The sequence below is a fragment of the Psammomys obesus genome, unplaced genomic scaffold, assembly GCF_907164565.1.
Source record: "Psammomys obesus unplaced genomic scaffold, mPsaObe1.curated_primary_1811, whole genome shotgun sequence".
NCBI classification, from domain to species: Eukaryota; Metazoa; Chordata; class Mammalia; order Rodentia; family Muridae; genus Psammomys; species Psammomys obesus.
In genome coordinates this window covers 13,025,076-13,045,590 of record NW_026596088.1, presented here as the reverse complement: position 1 = coordinate 13,045,590, position 20,515 = coordinate 13,025,076, and the positions used below count along the sequence as shown (strand labels likewise).

General features: G+C 38.7%; 1 protein-coding gene across 2 annotated transcripts in view; it reads right to left on the bottom strand.

Annotated features, from left to right (window-relative positions):
- Nucleotides 1-6,522: 6,522 nt before the first annotated feature.
- The window catches only part of Copb1 (COPI coat complex subunit beta 1), a 37,064-nt gene continuing 23,071 nt past the window's right edge, over nt 6,523-20,515 (bottom strand). For both annotated transcript variants that reach the window (XM_055627544.1, XM_055627545.1), the window contains exons 13-22: nt 19,450-19,610; nt 18,385-18,505; nt 14,577-14,804; nt 14,236-14,415; nt 12,492-12,636; nt 10,840-10,959; nt 9,361-9,506; nt 8,675-8,764; nt 7,370-7,525; nt 6,523-6,869 (exon numbers count right to left, since the gene is read on the bottom strand). In XM_055627544.1, coding sequence (XP_055483519.1) covers nt 6,810-6,869; nt 7,370-7,525; nt 8,675-8,764; nt 9,361-9,506; nt 10,840-10,959; nt 12,492-12,636; nt 14,236-14,415; nt 14,577-14,804; nt 18,385-18,505; nt 19,450-19,610 — 1,407 coding nt within the window. In that variant the 3' untranslated portion in view covers nt 6,523-6,809. The remainder of the gene's footprint in view (nt 6,870-7,369; nt 7,526-8,674; nt 8,765-9,360; nt 9,507-10,839; nt 10,960-12,491; nt 12,637-14,235; nt 14,416-14,576; nt 14,805-18,384; nt 18,506-19,449; nt 19,611-20,515) is intronic.

The following is a 20,515-nucleotide window of genomic DNA, read 5'->3' as shown; positions in this document are numbered from 1 at the left end:
GAGCTTGTCAACTTCCCTACAAGATGCAGTTCCATGGCCCCTTAGAACATGCAGTTGTTCATCTCCTCTTTAATGTACTGTCGTAAAAAGGGGCTTCCCTCTCAGAGGAAATTTCCATGTTGCCCATCATCTGCCTCAAGCACTTTTATCAAGCATTTTTTGTTTGTTTGTTCTTTGAGACAGGGTCTCTCTGTGTAACAGAGCCCTGGCTGCCCTGGACTTGCTTTGTAGACCAGGCTGGTCTCAAACTCACAGCGATCCACCTGCCTCTGCCTCTGGAGTGCTGGGACTCAACGCATGTGCTACCATCTCTGGCTCCACCTCTACGTATCTTACTGGCCCCATTTTGGTAAATTATGGTTCTTTAAATTTTTATTTAAAAGATTATCGAAATCCCTAGATTTTCTTTTTTCACAATGTCTCTCAAAATAGTATTATCAAGGAAGAGTTTGAGAAGGCAGGAAACTCAACTTTTTTCTGTTTCTTTTTCCAGAGAAGAGGGTATCTCTAGATAGCCATGGCTGTTCTAAAATTCACAACGTAGAGCAGGCTGATCTCAAATTCACAGAGATCCACCTGCCTCTGCTTCCCAAGTGCTACAGTTAAAAGCATGCACCACCATTCCTGGCCAGTTACTCTTTTTTTTTTTTTTTTTTAAAGCATAATTTTAAAAGTTACATGTGAAATTTATGTTTAGTCCACTGAGCCAGTTAAAGATGATAAGAATCTAAGCGCCAGGGCAATGACACTGTTTGGGATTAACAAAAAGAAAAAGAAAAAGTCTACAAAAAATACTGAAGAAGGGTACAAAGAACTTGGAATTTGATAATATGTGGAAAGGGAATTAAGGTTTCTGGCTAAGCCACACAGAACACGGCAGAAGACATAGTGAGGGTAAGCCATGTGTTTTTTCAGTGCTGGGGCTGAACTCAGACCTATATGCATGTTAGGCAACATGTCTCCCCCTGAGACAGGTTATACCCCACCCCATTTCACATTAAGGAGGTAACTGTAAAATATAAGGCTTTTTGTTTGGATTCCTTTTTTAAAGCTAGTCACTCCAGAAGCCAATTAACTAAACCATTTCATTTCATAGATAAGAAGGTGTTGTGGAGAGAACCATGTTTTTGTTTTGGTCCCAGGTGTGGGATGTGGGACTGATTCAGATGGTCCACAGCAGAGACTATTTGCCTCCTGTGGGCTGAGAGGCGCTTTTTGCCAGCTGCAGATAGTTTAAATTTGAGGACTCTGGAGAGAGAATAAATGCCAGAGCCCAGAGAGTGTGGCTGAGAGAAAGAACAAGGCTGCTTCTGGTTGCTGTTATGAGACAAGAAGATGGAGATCTCCTAGAACAAGGATTGGACTGGCTCCAAGAAACCTGACACCCCTAACCAGCAGGAAGCAGCTAAAAAAAAACAACTGCGCCTGCTCTCACTATTCCTTTCTCTCTCCTACCTGGTGTTGGGGTGTTGGAAGGGATTGGGGTGGAGTAGGGAGAAAAGGATACAAGAAATGTAAGTTAAGGAGTTAAAAAAGAAAAACTAACACCAACAGATCTGCATTATTTTCAGAAAGCTACTTAGATAAATGGGCTTAGCCTTGTTCAAGGCTATGTCAGTCCACTGTGCTGCAAACCACGGTACATCTGACTACAAGCAGTGGAGTCTCCTTAAGTCCTACATAACATGTGGGGCTCAGGTAAGACACATGAATCCTGCCTGCTTGTTGCTGTGTGGCAGATTTTCCAAAGATCTGCTGCCACTGCCGGATGGAGGGCACAGGGAGATGTGGTCAGATTACCAGAAATGATTTCTCATCCAGACAGCACACTGCTACTGTAGCCTGTACCTGTGTTAGCCCTGCCGGTTCATTTCTTTAAAGGGCCAGTCATACGACTGTCGTTCTCCAAGTAAATCAAGTCTGTCTACTTAGAGATAATCCACAGGAATATAAATATACAGATAGCCATATCTAGTTGAGATAGCTTGATAAGCGAAGGGTCAAGAGTTTTATGAAAATAATACAAAAAGTTGAGGATTAATGATGCCTCAAAGAATTCTCAAGAAAAGAGAGCTTCTTGTTGGTAAAAACAACCCAAAAGTATCCAAGTAAAATGAGGAACTAAATTCTGAGGGAGGCATAAAGATAGTGAAGATTGGTTTCACTGTTTGTAAGAATCGTGAATGGGAAGAAAAGGAATGAATATTTACTGGTGAGTGTTTATCTTATGCTAAACAGCTGTCATATTCATCAACTCTGGGAAGTAGACATAAGCAACCTCTAGCTGAGAAATAGGGCTCAAGAAGAGCAGAAGAGATGATGAGATTCATTGCAGGGTACCCTGGTTTATATCTGGGCTCATCCCTATTAAGCCTTAAGTAACTAAACTTCTCCTAAGACGGTACCCATAATCTGCAAATGGCGACACCGGCTTCACCTTACGGGGTCTTTATGAGGACTACAGGCACCCTGGGAAAAAGCACTGACACAATGAAGCATTTACTAGTTGGAGTCTATTTTACTTAGTCTGGCACGCTAGGCGAGTGCCCTACCACGTAGCTATATACCTAGCCACAAGGCTAGCACTTGAAGGTTGTTTAGGGTCATGCAGCAAGCAGACAAGGTTCTATGCTCAGCAAACTAACTGAACCACACTGTTTGATCCACTGTTACATTTTCAGATCCTGAGGTCTGGAGGTAGACAGAATTTTGAGAGAAAGAAGGCCTGGTGATACTCTGAGAGTCTAAGGTAAACAGTTAGACTAAGCCTACCTCATCACAAATACTAGAATTTCAGTGCAATCCTTTTCTTGGCGAGACTGTTTAAATTAAACCCAGGACCTCTGCACGTACTAGGTAGTCACTCTACCTCTGAGCTACATCCTTAGCTCTTGCATTTAATATCTCTTTAATCTTTTATTTTGTTCTTTGGTATCACCTATTTATAAAGTGTATTTTTATTATAACCTCCCCTTCTAATTACCCTCTTAGTCCTATTTCTTCTCAGTGGATACATAACTAAAGACAGTAACTGTCTCTTTTCTAGAATCCATCAGTAGCTAAGAGCTCAGCAGGGAAAGGGAGGGACCCATGAAACCTCCCTGATTCATTATTGTTTGCTGATAGGTCCAGTCTTGTGTGGGTTCGTTGCAGGCAGCTACAGCTGCTGTGATGTCATGACTGCATTGGCTTCATCGTGTCCAGAGGACACATTTCACAGCCCTTCTCCTTATCTTCAGGCTCTCAGTCTTTCTGTCTATTCTCCATGATGTTCCCTTAGCCTTGGAGGAAGTGGTATATTTTTGTTTTGGGTTGGGAACTTAACCATCACTAAGTTGAATCTTGCTTGGGTGTATACCCACTCATAGATATTCATGTAGAAGCTACAGGCCAACAATGACTTTCTTTCTTTAGCTTTTTCTTTCTTCTTCTTCATTGAGACAGGGTCCCACTATATAGCCCTTGAATGGCCTGCATTCACTATGTAGACCAGGCTGACCTTGAACTCAGAGATCTTCCTGTCTCTGCCTCCCAAGTACTAAGATTAAAGGTATATGCCTCTAAGCCCAGCTCTACCTTATTTTTTTTGAGACAAGGTCCCTCATTGAACTTGGAGCTAGCTTGACTGGCTAACCAGTGAGGCCCCAGGATCTACCCATTTTCACCGCCCATTTTCACACTGGGGTTACAGATGTGTGCTGCTGAGCACCCCCTTCTTGACATGGGTTTTGGAGATCTGAACTCAGATCTTTATGGTTGCACAGAAAGCAGTTTACCCATCTCTCTAGCCTTCAATTTTTATTTAAAAGAAACTCTAAACATTACTGATTAGAATATTTACTAATGTGGAAGAAACAGGTCACCAGTAAAACTTACTCAAAGCATTTTGCATCTAATGCTGAGCTTTTAAAAATGTTTTGTGTGTGTGCACTTGTGCATACATACCAGGAAACACATGTGGGGGTAAAGGCCCACTTGTGGGAATAGGCCCTCACCTTTCACTGTGTGGGTCCCTAGGGTTGTCAGGCAACAGGCATCTTCGTCCGAGAGCCATCTCACTGGCCCTTATTTGGGGGGTTTTGTTTTTTGAGACAGTGTTTCTTTGTGTAGCCCTGGCTGTCCTGGACTCACTCTGTCAACCAGGCTGGCCTTAAACTCAGAGACCCACCCGCCTCTGCCTCTGTGAGTGCTGGAATTACAGGTGTGTGCCACCGTGACCTCTACCCTTGAGTTTTTAAGCATATTTTTATCCTCTGGCCTTTTCACATATTCTGAATAAGTTTTTATTTCTCACATTATGTCTAAGTTATATGAAAATGTTTGACAGGTAGCAAAGCATTCCTCTTAACTTTGGCAGCCAAAGTTTGTGTTTTCATTCTCTCGATAATACAACTCAAAGCAATCTCAACCCCACAGTACTCCTGCCTTCCAAGTACAGGTGTGTATTGCAGTACAAGTTATGTTTTTAGTAGAAAGGTGCAATAGAAGTTATGTTAGTAAAAGTAACAAGGTAATTTTTCTATCAGCAAAGTGAGCAATCTGCTTACTGTCTGTGACAGCTGGATTTACTTTTCTTTGTTCTTTTTATGAATTAGCTTGATAATAAAAATCACCTTACCTTTTCCTCTTCTAGAGATAACTTTTAACACAAACCTTATCCAACCCTCACATGAAAATAATTGCACAGAGCTCCCTCTAGTGTCACATTAGTGAATCATAATTAACACTGTCCCGGTATTTACAGGTCTATACACTAGGATCCTTAGCTTGTACTTGGTGTAGGTAGTTATGTTAATTTTCTTATGGAGACACTGTAATTGTAATTATACTATATCATCTACTGTGAGCGTCTATGACCTTTGAACGTACACTATATCCAGACTGAAAGGTGAGACTGTAAACAGCTTCTCCAAACAAGTGCCGCCATGCAATTCGGTTCCTAGTCACTACATGCATAGAGATGAGGAATAGCTAATGAGGCTAACCAAGCTTCAGTTCTCACTAGCTTCTAGCAGCTCCACTGCATTCTTTGCTTCTCTTTCCCCTTTATGCACTATGAAGAAGACAATGGAGTTGGGTCTGCTGGCACAGCCTGTAGTCCTACTACTCAGGGGGCAAGCCGTCTGGTTCTGAGTCCAGCAAAGTCGGCCTAAAAACTGTGAAGTCTATCAGGTAAGTTCCACTGGTGGCTGGCTCCCTCCACATTAGTAAGTGCTCTAGGATGCCCTAATGCATGCTTCTTCAGACTTCAAGCTGGCTTTGAATATGAGACTATGACTGCACAGGCTATGTCAACAGGTGTCTATGGTGAAGGATCCCTTGCTGAAAGGAAGAATAAGATATTCTGTGTTCTTCACTGAAGAACCTCTCAGAATCTTTGGTATGCTAAGGTGCACTATGACTCTCCAGTAAGGACCATATACAGCTCTCCGTAAGTTACTAGCTCTGAACCCTTTTTCTTTTTGAATATCCAATGTCACTTAATGAAATCCATGTTCAAAAGAATGAAGTGTGGGAAAGGATCTAATGCATTCATTCCTCAGCTCCCATCAAATATCTCCACCCTTTGACTCTGTATCAAAATGACTCCTTTCTCTCAGTGTTTATATCTCTCCTAGTTGGCAGCTATGACTGTGTTTAAAGATCTCAGTGCTCTAGGACTACAAATGTCCTGTAAGTCTCTGGTTTACTGACTAAATCAGCAAGTGGCTTCAAAATTTATGACATCATACAAAGTATTAATCTTCTTACAGGCCCAACAAATCATTCTGTTCTCATTGAAAACAGATGTTACTTCCATTCTGTCATAGACCTTATCTATGGACTCCTAGGGGAATGAAGGATGAAGCCCCAGAAGGAAGACAAAGAATGACAGTTTAAATTGAGATTTAGCAACAAGATCAGACTTTCTCACTCATTCCTGGGAAAACTGCATTCACAAACTCAAGTGAAATTGTAATGAGGGTGTGTGTGTGCTGCTCAGCCCCACTGAAAGTGATAAACAGGAGGGGAAGAATAAAAAACAGGCAATCTGAAGACAGCTTGTTGAATCCCTAAAGTTAATCCTCCTAGTGTACTGTCAGTAACAGGCCAGAACCACTGTAATTACTAACAAGCACAGATACCCAATGTTAAATGTGGATGATTTCTAAAACTGACTTTAGATTATCTAATTTCAATAATAATTCAGGATCATCAAACAAAGTATGTTGATGTCAGCGTTTCTAATAGCTCCTTTAAGTCAAAGATGAATCACCTTTTCTCAAGTGATTTGGATACTTTCTCCCTGGAGCAGAGTTTGAGAAAAGACCCTGATCTTATTTTAGAAAATGAGGGAACAATACACGCAACCAGTATCTGTTCTACTTTAGATCACTGACTTTGTAAGTTCTCTTCATAAAGATACAAACAGTAATACTTAAAAAAGTAATTTAAATTTATAATGGACATTTAGACTTATGTTAAAAAATCCCATCGATACAAATCTAAAATTAAGTAATTTATTTATAAAATAACAAAAAATTATGAATAGATCTGTTTATTGTACTGTGAAAATGGTCTTGGTACATATGAGAAACATTATATACTTTGAGGACAAGCATTCAGAATTGTTAAGACAAAAGACAAACTATAATTTTAAACTCATTCCTGATTTAGGGGAAAGGCTATAAATTACTGGCTGGAATGCATTCAGCATGAACTCAGATTCTATATAACATAAAGCATGAAAAGAGTACAAAAGATGTTGGAGTCCAATAAGCCCACACCTAAATTTTAACCATAAACCTTCAAGGACTTTTTGTTCATTCTTATAGACTAGTCTTCTTTTGAGACAGGTTGATTTTATCTCCAAGGCTCAAGGCCATTCCCTGTAAAGAAGAATGAAGATATTTATATTTTTTAAACTAATATTTGTGACATTGGGGATTAACCCAGGGCCTATACAGGCTAGGAGAAAATTCCCCAGACTCAACAAAGATGTAATTACTGAAAACAATGCCCAAAGAGTAGGTTAACTAAGTTTAACTAAGCTTCCATATGAGATCACACTCAACAATAAAACAAAACATGTACAAAACAGACTCCAAAAACTTTCACTAGATTAATTTTAGTGATGTTGATTAATACTAGATTTATGCCATATCTGCCAAAAGTCTACATCTGTTTCACAAATACCACACAGCAATCAATGTTTTAGGCAGCACCTTAGAGTAAGCCATTTTAAATGATTTAAAGTACAGAAGGTACCACGCATATATGTGTGTGTATTTACTTCACACACAAAACACGATTATGAGAGAAGATATATTACCGAAATAAGACACGAATTCTTCCTCCCTTTATTCAGCTCAGAAAATGGTGTTAGTACCTGACTCTTTGCACGAATTCTTATATGGCCAGTGACAGCAGCATCGGGTCCCTGGTGAACTGGCTTCTCAATGCTGACATTTGCAAGTGCATCCTCTCCAAATATAGAACGAGCATACAGGTTGGCTGCCATGAAGCCACAGTAGCCAGAAAGGGCCTGGGGAGAAATGTATGACAAATTCAATACTTTGTTAGAGAACTATACCTTGGCAAACTCAAATACATAAGCAAACTATTACTAAAATTCTACTTATATGGTACTGGGTATAGGCCATTATGAGTTTGCCAAAACTCAAAACAAATATATGTGTAAAAAGTAAGGATTCCCTGTGCATATTATACTCAATAATCATGACTTTAAAGAGCATACTTATTCAAATTTGTATTTACATATTCAGTGCTTATTTACTTTTTTGCCTTCTGTACCAGGCTTTTAATGTCCACAGAGAAAGACTTTTTTTGTTGGACTTAGAAATCATTGAAGAAGCCACCGGGTGTGGTGGTGCATGCCTTTAATCCCAGCACTCAGGGAGGCAGAGGCAGGCAGATCTACAAAGAAAGTCCAGGACAGCAAAGGCTACACAGAGAAACCCTGTCTTGAAGAACAAACAAACAAACAAACAAACAAACACACACACACAAAAAAGAAAGAAGTCATTGAAAAAACTAATGTATGAACTAAAACCTACTAGTTAGCAGTAAACATGTTCGTTCTGTGTGTGTGTGTGAGAGAGAGAGCGAGAGAGTGAGAGATGCTAAGCAAACATCCTCTCACTGAGCTACATGCCCAGTTAATAGCAGACATTTTATTAGAACATTATGGCATTAACACAAACTTTTTAAAGAAAGAAAGATCCTTAGAGATTCAATTTCATTTTGTCTTTGTTCTAGTCTTTCTTCATGTAGACACAGCAGAAGGCCACTGTTTTGGAAATTTATTCTGACTTAAAATTAGCCCACGAGAGGGGCATTTGGTAATCCAGTATCAAAATAAATGTTTGGGGAATAAAGTCTCTATCTGAAAGGCAGAGAAGACAACAAAATAAAAACAAAAGCCCAAACCTCCAAGTAATCTGACTGTTCCAGTGAAGTCACATCATCATGAAAAAGTAGGATGACAGAGTTCAGAAAGAGGTAAGCAAATCAAACATCTTGTGGGTAACTTCTCTGAGATATTCCAGAGGGCACACTTTTTCCTGTGCTGCTTTATTATAAAAACACAGCACAGGAAACAGCAAAAGGCAGCCATTTACTGTACTAATCTCTAATCTCTTTCAAAGTTTAGCATTTTCTAGTTATGTTCTACCTTCTCTGGAGTCAGGCACTTCATGTTGGTTGACTTTAGGATGTGCTGTAAATAGTCATTCAGATCAGTCATGTTGGTGTTAACTGTCACCTGCAGAGGAGAAGACTCAGTCAACGTTACAGTGGAACTGCATTATTACTATCTCATCCTACAACCTTCTTCCAACCATGCAGGGGAAGAGCGGGCAATAAAAAAGCAAATGACACCTATGAAAGCAACTGGCATCAGCAGTGCTTCATAGTGCTACATAGGCACTTCACTAGAGCACGGAGGAAATACAGAGTTCAAGCAAAACTCAAGGAACAAAGTTTCCCAGAGGGCCACAGACTATGCATAGCCTGGAGGACACTGGATGACACTTTCATCTGGACACAGAAAACGGGAATCTTGTCTACACTGTCTCAACCAAATTGGCTAGAGAGCTAAGACTACTGGGTGTGGAAATGCACACCTGTACTGCAGGTGCTGAGCAGACAGGGCAGGAGGTCAGGCCCTGGAGACTTGACTGACTACAGAGCAAGACAATGGACGACTCCAAAACCAACTGCCTTTCTAGTTAATCCACAACAGGAACCACTAAAGCACTGTTTGCTCTTTACTTCCACGCCTTTGGTGGGAATAACTTCAAAATCTCCTCATCACTAGTCTTGAGGAAGACAGGTAGAAGAAGCCTCTCAAAGACTAACTTTATTTTCCCATTCAAATTCGGCCCACATCTGACGGAACTCGGCATCGGTGCACGTTGCAGGCTGGATATAGTCCATGATGTCAATGTGGATGTCACTAAGGACCACACAGTTTCTGTCACTTGCTGCTCCAGAGACATCATAAACTGTAAGACACACACATAGAACCCCAGTCAAAGGGTGGATGTTAGTTAAAAATACAAATAATCATATTAGCAACTATTTACATATACTACATTCTAAATGCTTTATAAATATTACCTATTGAACCACTCCCATCAATTCTATCTTACTACTTTCCATCTCACAATTGGGAAAGCAGAGAAGTCAATAAGTTGTCCCAGGACACGTTGATAAGCAACAGGACTTAAGGCTCAGGACTTAGGCTCAGATACACTTTAAAGGTCTTTTGTTGTTAAGTGAACAGTTGCAGTTGGTAAATACTTACATAGCAGCTATGGTGGGCCAGGTACTGCACTAGCTATGCAAGTATTTCAGTATTCTCATAGTTAGGACTCTGTTATAAACCCAAACTTTTTCCTCTAATATCTGGATATATGTTGCTGGAATTTAATAAGATTATCAGTGGGATGGAAAGATGACTCAGAGGTTAAGAGCACTGGCTGTTCTTCCAAAGATCCTGAGTTCAATTCCCAGCATAACCATCTATAATGAGATCTGGTGCCCTCTTCTGGCCTGTAGGCACACATGCAGGCAGAATACTGTATAAATAATGAACAAATCTGAAATATATATATTATATATATATTCAACAGCTGAGGGTAGTAGCACATACTTGTAATCCCAACACTCAGAGAAGCAGAGGCAGGTGGATCGCTATGAGTTTGAGACCAGCCTGATCAACAGAGGACAGCGGAAGCTACACAGAGAAACACTGTCTCAAAAAACAAAACAGAACAACAACAAAAACTAAAAAGAGGAAAAAAGAAAGGTTACATGTCTCTGGGATGGCTGGGATGGTACACACCCAGATCTCTAAGTTTGTGGCCAGCCTGAGTTACAGGATAGCCAGGGCTATACAGAGAAACCCTGTCTCAAAAATCCAATCCCCTTGGGCTGGAGAGATGGCTCCAGCAACCACAGGGTGGGTTATAATGAGTCTCTATAATGAGACTTGATGCCCTTCTGGCATGCAGCTGACAGAACACTATATATATATTTAAAAAAAAAATCCAATCCTTCCCACCTCCCCCCAAACAAAATCTAAATAAATTTAAAGTTATAATCTGATTGACTTTTCTTCTAACTTCTCGTTTTACTCTCAGAGAAAACTTGAGAATTGCCTAGTAGTTTTTTAAGGACTGACTCCTCCATCTAGCTCATTCTGGTATATCTAGAACATAAAACAATACTTGGTTACCAAAAGGATTCGTGTTCTACCCTCAAGCCATGTCCACAACTTCATACTACCAAATTCTTTAATAAAAAACATTCAACTATCATAAAACAAAGCCATACCTATATTGCCAAAAATTATTCCATTTTCTGTTGATGCTACCTTGACATTAGCCTTTATATTTGCAAAATCATGAGGAGCAAGAGTCAAAGGAGATGGTTTTTCCACAAGTTTCAGATCCCCTAGGAGAAAAAAAAGTTTGGATACAGTTAAAAGCATATACATTAATCATAAAATAGCATTTGAACATATGCAAGTTAATAGTTTCTAGAAAAATGAAATGTGTGTGATCCAAATATTATGAGGAAAAACTAAGAAAATCTAATATCCTTGGCAATCATATTAATCTACACAACATCTAATGAAAGGCAATAGGCATAATTCTCTATTCTACACAGAATAATTATATTCACGAGGAGGGGTACTATGAATATACCCTTTTGTTTCAATGAATGATTAGGAACTTCTCAGAAAGCTTAACCTACTTACACCATTACAAAAGGGTAAGATACCTTCACTAGACCTGTACACTCTGAGGCATGGCTCACTGAAGGTAGGGCAAAGCATAATTTCTCTGATATCCTAGTGTCCCCTAACTGTTGAATAAGCTACATGGACTCTGGAAACACTACACTGTTCTGTACATATTTTCCATTTTCAAAACTAGATGCAGAAGTAATTACAGAGAATCTAACCCACATGTCTTTATCAAGAAGAAAAATCCCACATGTTAAAAAATGCAAATAGTGATGCAATGCTTCGGCCACACGTAGCAGGTAACAGAAAATACTGAGTTCCTACCAAGGCAATTTAAATTTTTAACTAAGTAAAGTACTTGATAAGTGTGGTTTTGGTTATTTCAGACAGGGTGTTGTGTAGCCTAAGCTGGTTAGGAAATAGTGGTGTGGCTGGGAATAGCCTTGAATTCCTGACATTGCTGCCTCCACCCAAGTGATGGGAGCACAAGCAAGCACCATCATGTTGGGTGAGTGTGGTGCTGGAGACTGAGCCCAAGCCTTATGCATGCTAGGTCTGCACTCTACAAATTCAAACAGCTACTGCATCAAACTCAGAACGAAACCCACCGAGTCAAACAAAGAGCATAAGTCAGTCAGTATGGCAAAAGTAAACAAACTGGTAGTTTAAGGAGACAAAATTTTAAACCTTAAATAGCCTTGATTAAACAACATTATACTCTTTATATTGAAAGCTATGACACTTTCTTAGTAATTCATCACAAAGATCTATTACATAAAAATCTTTAGGCCATAAAGAGGATCCAGACAGTCCTAATGAGACCTGATAGGGTAAGGTCAGATAGTAGGGAGGAAGACCTTCCTTATCAGTGGAGTAGGGGAGAACATAGCAGGGAGAAGAGGGAGAGAGGGTAGGACTGGGAGGAGATGAGGGAAGGGACTATAGCCAGGATACACAGTGAATAAATTGTAAATAAATAATAATTTTAAAAAATTTTTAAAGAAATATGAAAAAAAAATAGTCAGGCAAGATGGTACATTCCCAGCACTTGGAAGGCAGAGGCAGGTGGATCTCTGTTAGTTCAAGACCAGGCTGATCTATATAGCAGGTTCCAGACCAGCCAAAACTACACAGAAGAGACCCTTTCTCAAATTATAAACTAAAATTAAAATAAAAGGAACATATCAATGACTGGTTAATAAAAAAAAAAAATCTTTCCTAGGATAAATTTTCTCACCTAGAGTAGCTAACTCTAATGTGCAGTTCTGCAAAGTATCACTGGTTTGGTTTACAACAAGAACATCCAGGACAATATCATATTGATTGACATGAACATAAGCTTCTGCGTACACAGGATCTGAGAAACCTGTCAACTGGGTGACCTGTCAAAACAAAAACAGACATAATCAAATGAATGAAACAATTTAGCCTGATGAGTTCACTCCCAGGATCCACAGGCAGGAGAAAATCAAATCCTGTTAGGCTGTGCTCTGACCTCAAGTGTATGTGGTGGCTCAGTGGATTAAGGTACTTGCTGCCAAGCTGGACAATCTTAGCTCCACCGATAGAGTACACAGCCCAACTCATCAAACCAATAAAAAGTGTTAAAAACAAGTCTTTTTAAAGAAAATTGTTCATATGCTGTAAGCATGCTGAATAATGATGTTATTTTATACTCAGTGAAAAACAACAGTCAAAAAGAACAAAACCACAGCAATTCCACCTTTATGAAAACTAGAAAGAGCTAAAAAGAGAAAGAGAAAGTGGTCTGATAGCTGCCAGAAGCAGCAGGAAATGCGGATGGGGCATTACTGTTTAATGGGTATAGTTTCATGAGATAGAGAAGTTCTGGAGATAACTATCCAATTATGAGCAAGAGAGCTCAGCAGCAGAGTTCAATTCCTAGCAGAGTCCTGGTTTCAAACCTCAGCAGTGGAATGCAGGAAAAAAGACCAGGTTAAAACAGTAAATTTTATGTTCTGTAATTTTTACAATTAAAAGAGAAATTAAAAAAAGTGTAAGATTGTTGCTAACAAGACCTAATTTGTTTTTTGTTTTAATTAATTAATTTATTATGTATACAATGTTCTGCCTGCATGTACACCTGCATGCCAGAAGAGGGCACCAGATTTCATTATAGATGGTTGTGAGCCACCAGGTGGTTGCTGGGAATTGAACTCATGACCTCTGGAAGAGCAGCCAGTGCTCTTAACCTCTGAGCCATCTCTCCAGCTCCTAATTTGTTGTTTTTTGAAGCAAAGTCTTGTTATTAGAGTCCAGGCTGGCCTCAAACTTGTGATCTTGCTGTCTCTGCTTTGCAAGTGCAAATTCTCAGCTTTATGAGAAAATGTTTTAGCATTTATGATTCTGTTACTGACATTTTTCTTTAATGGTCAAACCAACTTGACACTCATCTGACAGGGGAGAGATAACTGTTTAACTAGGTAGCCCAGACTGTCTTTGACAGTGTAATCTTTCTGTAAGTGCTGATATTATAGACATGTACCACCATGCCTGGTTCAAATGAAGTATCATGGACCTAAAAATCACAGGGACCTGGTAAAAACTGATGCTAGAACTGGAGGTACAGCTTAATGGTAGTTTACCTGCCATCACCAAGGTCCCGGACAGACAGACAGACAGACAGACAGACACACACACACACACACATTCTCTCTCTCTCTCTTTCAAGGTCCCATGAACTCAATTTTATGTAACTAGTTATTTAATTAAAACAACAACAAATCCCATATTCATAGCAGGACCAACCACTTATTCTTAAGTAGCCATATTAAATAAATCTTCAGTTGGGCATGGTGGCACAGCCTTTGATCTCAGCACCTGGGAAAGAGGTCAGCAGATCTCTATGAGTTTGGAACAAGTTTGGTCTATGAAGTTAGTTCCAGGTTACCAAGGGCTACACAGTGAGACCCCACCTAAAATGAACAAGCAAAATAGTCAAATATCTGAATCTGTGTTACCTTGTTAAGTTTGGATGCTAGGGGATCTGCTGCCTCTTTCCTCTGTGTATTACCCATTGCTGCCAACAAACTCAGCTGAAACTGATCTTCCTTGCAGTTCATTTCATTCTTTGCAGTTAGTTGCATGAAGGAAATGGGGTCATCAGGTTGTACTGTTACATTCCTCTTTTCAGATTCTTTCTGTGTTGAAAAAGCAATGCACATGTCTTTTTACATGGAAAGAACAATAGCTTTTCACAAACCTTTTAAGGAGATAGACTTACACAGAGACTGAAAAACCAATAAAATTACGTAGGAAAAAACTTATAAAGCACTCTATGAACTATCCATATATACCTTACCTTTTGGGATAGTTTCTCTTCCTCGAGTTTGGCAGACAACATTTGGGAAAGAGAATGTCTGCACTCCTTATTAAAAATGTCATTCATTAAAGGTGAGCATTCAGATAAGACCTTGAGGCACAGGGATATTCGGTCTACATCATCATCAGTAATTGGCTTCTTAGGAAGAGAGGATTTTCCCAAATGAAGGATAGTTGCCATGAGCAACATAGCCTCAGCAACGAAAGACTACAAAAGTAGAGAAACTGGTTATTGCTACAATTCTCCAACTGCAATAATGTCATTCAAATATAATCTACATACAATTCAAGAATTCACCTGAATTAGACAAACTGGCTAGATTTTATTTCCCTAGTTATTCCCATATCCTTCTTCCTGTTTTGTTTTGTCAGCCTGCTAAGTCTTCACTGACACGTGGTTGAAAAATACCAACGATTTTTTAATAGTTTTCTTTTTAAACAGAAAAGCTGAAAAAAAACAATGTGCTTCAGCAACTGTTGACTGTTTAGCCTTATAGGCTTTCTGTGTGTTCTCTTTCATGTCAGGGCATCCATGTGGAGGCAGAGGTCACCCTCAGGTAATATCACCTTGCTTTTTGAGACAGGGCCTTGAGGCTCAATGGTTAGGCTTAGTCTGGTTGGCCAAGCCCCAGGGATACTGCTTGTCTCTGTCTCTATTCAGATTACAAGGTTGCTAGGGTGCAAGGGGCAGAGCTCAGGTCCTCAAGATTGTGTGACAGGCACTTTACGGATTAAGCTAGCTCTCAAACCTCCATATTTGCTTTCTTATTAACTCACACTTTGGCTAGCTAGACAACACAAGATTCCTCTCTTCATAAACATATTAGCACCTATTTACTACGAATAAGTACAATTTCTATAAAATCAGAGTATTAATTTATTATTTGAGAAATGGAGCAATCCGCAAATATATGTAAATAAATCTTCCTACATCATCTCAAAATCTTTTTCTTTTACTTTTAAACCCAGGATCAGCTTCACAGATTTTATCAACCACTATTCTCTTCAGTCTCTCTTAAACTAGACCTGTCTGTTTTTGTTTGTCCATTTTCTTTGTTTTTTTAAGACATGGTTTCTCTGTGTAGCACTGGCTATCTTGGAACTCTGCAGACCAGGCTGGCCTCAAACTCACAGAGATCCAACAGCTTCTGCCTTCCAATGCTAGAATTAATTCTTAGTGCTTGCATTAAGGCTGTGTGCTACCACCTTCCCGCTTTCCTATTTGTTTTTAATCACACAAGTTTTTTTTTTTTGTTTTTTTGTTTTTTGTTTTTTTTTTTTTGTTTTTTTTAAGAGCCAATATGAAGAAATGTCTTGGTGGTTAAGACACTGCTCTCTTGCATAGGACCCTGGTTAACTCAGAGGCTCACAACCACCTGAAATTCCTGTATCAGAGGATCTGATGGTTCTTCTGGCCCTGTGGGCACTGTATGCATATGGTACAAGTAAAGACAAGAGACACACATACATACACATAAATTAAACAAACCAACAAAACACCAGACAGCTTATTACTCTTGGCTGCGCTTCTGAGCAGGTGCTGTTTTACATTCCTAAATGTACTGCATTAGGAGGCACATCATGTGAGGCTGTGCCATTCTTGGTGACAGTAAGTACAGTCACCTGTTTTGATATCTTCATTTTTATATTGCAGCTTTCAATGATTTTTTTTTCCCCCCTCAGACTTCATATTGAAATTATTGGGCCTACTATTAAAAAAAAAAAAACAAACACACATGTGAAGTCCAACTTCTATTTTTAATCTCATGTTTATTATCCTGACACAGATGCTCTATGCCCTTAACAAACTGTCTTTAGCTGAGGACTCACTTATGTACATGTATGAAAAAACCACTGGGGCCAGGGGAAGAACCAGCAGAGAAATATGTTTAAGTCCCCAAGGCTGTATCCTGCCTTCAGAAGAAGGAAGAGAAGTAGGAGTCTTAAGAACGATGTCTGAGAAAACTATGATCAGAAACTTCCTAAATTTATAAGAACTATAAACTCAGACCCCAACGCTCAATGAAGCATAGTGGGACCATGGGGAAAAATAAACAAACAAACAAACATATTAAGCCATTGGCAAATCAAATTGCTGAAACCCATGATAAAAACAAACAAACAAACAAACAAAAAACATATAAAATCAGCCATGCACAGGCAGAGGTGTGACAGAAGATTGCTCACTAGGAAGGCAGAAGACAATGGGAGCTACACCTCTAACAATGCTGGGAGAAAACAAAACCAATCTTTCAAAACTGTAAGTGAAGGGGGACAGAGGGAGATGGTGCAACTGGGAGAATGCTTGCAACACAAGTGTGAGGACCTACCCTACCATGAAAGTAAACACACATTCTCTCCCATAAGGTCTGTGATTCAAGGACACTCCTATTCACACAGAAAATGGAGAGGGAAATGGCACAAATGCAGGCATGCTAAGGAGACAGAGAAAAATCAAGCATTCTTCTTTGTATGTAGCACAACTAAGTTAGACATTGCAAGAAATCTGGCTCCTTAAGCTGATACCAATAAACTTTCTCCTATTATTTACAAGTGATACAACCACTGAGGAAATCAATTTGGACTCTTGAGATAAACACAGTTGGATGCTTGGATTACAAAGGTATTAAATATTATGACTATGACTAGGCCTTCCATGTTTATAAAAACTAGGAGAAATTTATAAAAACATGGGGAAGTGTTTGTTATAACGCTGAGTAAAACACTTCTCATCTTGATCCAGACACCAGAAAGAATATTGGAAAGGAGATATTTATATTTTTCTTTTCTTTTTGAGACAAACTCTCATTATGTAGTTCAGGCTAGCTTCTGACACTGATTTGCCTGCCAAAGCAGGCACCCGTAAGTGCTAGGATTTACAGGTATATGTCACAACACTGGCAACAATTATGATTATTTTTCTAAAAAGAGGGTTTATGAAGCAAAATAAGCCAAACTCAGAAAGACAAATACTATGCTTTCTTTCAGTATGGGACCAAGATTTAAAATGTTTTTTTTTTCTTTTCTTTTTTTTTTTTTTTTTTTGGAGGGGGGGTCATAAAACCAGATAGGGGATCATGACAGAAGAAGAAAGATCTTAAGGGAAGGAGTAAAGCAGAGTAGTGGAATTCATGTGCCATGAAAGCAGAAGGGAGACATTATTTAGGAAGAAAACCAGCCAGAAGAGAGACAGAGGAGGGGGGATGAGTGAGGCCTGGGGGGTTGAATTAGAACAAATATAACGACATGTATAAAAATGCAATCATAAAGCCCATTACTTTGTTTGCCCTTACTTTTTAAAAAGACTGCTATTTACAACAGAATATTAATAATGCATCATAAAGTTTATGAGGGATACATGGGAATAAAATATAGGACAATACAAAAGGCTGGTGAGGAAGAATGAAAGAGTATACTCAGAAATGTCAGAAGCTGTAATTAGGTACCAACTATAGGTAGGAACTACTTACAAGACATTTTGAGATAAAGTAGGCAACATCACAGATGCTAATGACAAAAGGCCATTATTTTTATGGCCAATGACTAACCCTAGCTTACAGAAGTGACTTCATGACCCCTCACAACCCCCTCATCAGACTAATCATATTATTATTTCTCTATTATTTTGTCAATTTTATAGTCATGTTATATTACTACTATGTCTGGTTCTCCTACTAAGCCACAAGCTCTTTTATGACCTTTAGCATTGACTTTTAAATTTTTCACTGTTCAATGGAGTAAACATTTAATAATCAATTAGTGGGTAAATATACAATAAATGAACATACATTTTGCTTTTTCTTCTCTTGAATCAATGCTACATAGCGTAATGCAATCTTGGTCAAAGTTGTGGCAAGGGAGGCAGCAACAAAGAAATCTCCATCCAGGAGGAACCCTCTTAAGGGTGGTCTGCAAAGAAATCAACAAACATGAAACTCAACAAGTCCTCCGGCAGCACATAGCTTCTGCATAAATGGTTCAGGTAAGCCACTAATTTCTCTCTTTAGTGATAAGGACCTTAGTTAAATGCCTCATTAGTTCTCAGAATGAAACAGAAGAACATATAACTAACATTTTTCTCAAGTAACAATCCAAAGAACAGAAAGAAAAGGCTGTTTAATTAAGAATAGATGTACTGGAGCTAATAAGCTTCCTCAAGCACCAGCGTATACAGTCTTTCACAGGGTTGCTTACAGGGCTCGCTCTCTCGGTCTGAAATTCCTCTTCTTGAAAATGAAGACAGTACACTCTCAAAGGCTGCTGTCTTGATAAACTATTTAGTGTGGTTTCTAGTAAGTAAGAAGTATTCAATAGCATTGTACCATCATCTTTCTCATCTTATTATAAACAAAGAAAGCAAAATAAAGAGGTAAAAAAAGATATGTGAATTATCAATTAGGATTGGACAATTTGTACTGGAACTATAACCTTAGAGGCAGAGCACTAACCCAGAATGTGATCAGCCTTGAGTTCTATTCCAAGAAAGAAATGTATAATAAAGGGAAAAAACAAAACAAAACAAAAAAAAACAAAAAAAGAAAATGAAAAGAAAAAGAGAAAAAAATTCAAAATATTTTTCTGATATTAACAAACAACCAGACTTACATATCAACATAGCATTTCTATGTGAGTATAGTAAGTTTTAAAAGAACATTTATGTCAGTGAAAACAGGAAAACTAAAATCTAAAGCCACAGATGACTCCCAGAAACCTTACACACATACTGTCTTTCAAGTATTTGCCTTAAATGGCAAATACTTTCACTTAAGCATCAAAAACTAGTAGAGAAAGAAGCCACACAACTGCCACCCCAGGAGTAATAGTCCAGTTAGCTGGTGGGGCAGAGCTGTTACCTGTCTTCTTCTTTCTTGGTAGGTCTAGAACTGCTGAGCGCACTCTGAGTGGCATAGGTACCCATCTCTGTAACCAACTTCTGAACTGGCCCAACAGTTATTTCTTCTTCTGGTTTTAACTCACCAGCTTCTTTCTTTATTTCTGATTCTACAATTGGGATCTAAAAGCCAATTGGAAACACTGATTTAATAATATCAACAGTAAAGTTACATTGAGATAGTCAATAACTTTATACAGAAGGCCTTACTCCTGAGGGATTTTGGAACATGGAGCTCTGCAGGAAGAACAAATTTACAGTCGCTAATTCTGATCTGATGTGAATTCCAAACCACCACTTACTACTTATATGATACTAAACAACATAATAAAACAATTTTGACCCTCATTTCTGATTCTATTAAGGGAGAATTTTCATTTTTTCTGAACAATTCCTTAATAGAAAACAGACAGGACACTGTCTAGCTCACTGGACCTCATTCCCCCTCTTCATCTCTTCCCCTAAAATGTGAACCAAAACAACATTTATCCCTCTAAAATGAAATGTACAAATAACTTCACCAACCAACCACCCTTTTAGCTATCAATGGGCTATGATACAGTTGCTGTTTTTTTTAACATGTTGCCTTAAATTTCTCGTGTATGTAACAACTCTAAGAATCTTTATTATTTTATAGATGAAAAGAAGTTTAGGTAATTAAGGAACTTAAAGTGAAGGTCTCAGAGCTAACTACTGACGGTAATTAGTAGAGAACCCAGGTCTCCTGATAAAGTAGTCCATTGTATTCTACCATAAAATTATTTTGGTGAAGGGACATTCCAATATTAGTACATAAAGTCTAAAGTTAGCCTTGCTCTGATATATTCTTTCAAAACACATCAGCAATAGCAGAATTTATCAGCTATTGTCAGGCATGGTAGTGCATATTAAGAAAGAAAGAAAGAAAGAAAGAGAGAAAGAGAGAAAGAGAGAAAGAGAGGAAGAGAGAAAGAGAGAAAGAGAGAAAGAGAGAAAGAGAGAAAGAGAGAAAGAGAGAAAGAGAGAAAGAGAGAAAGAGAGAAAGAGAG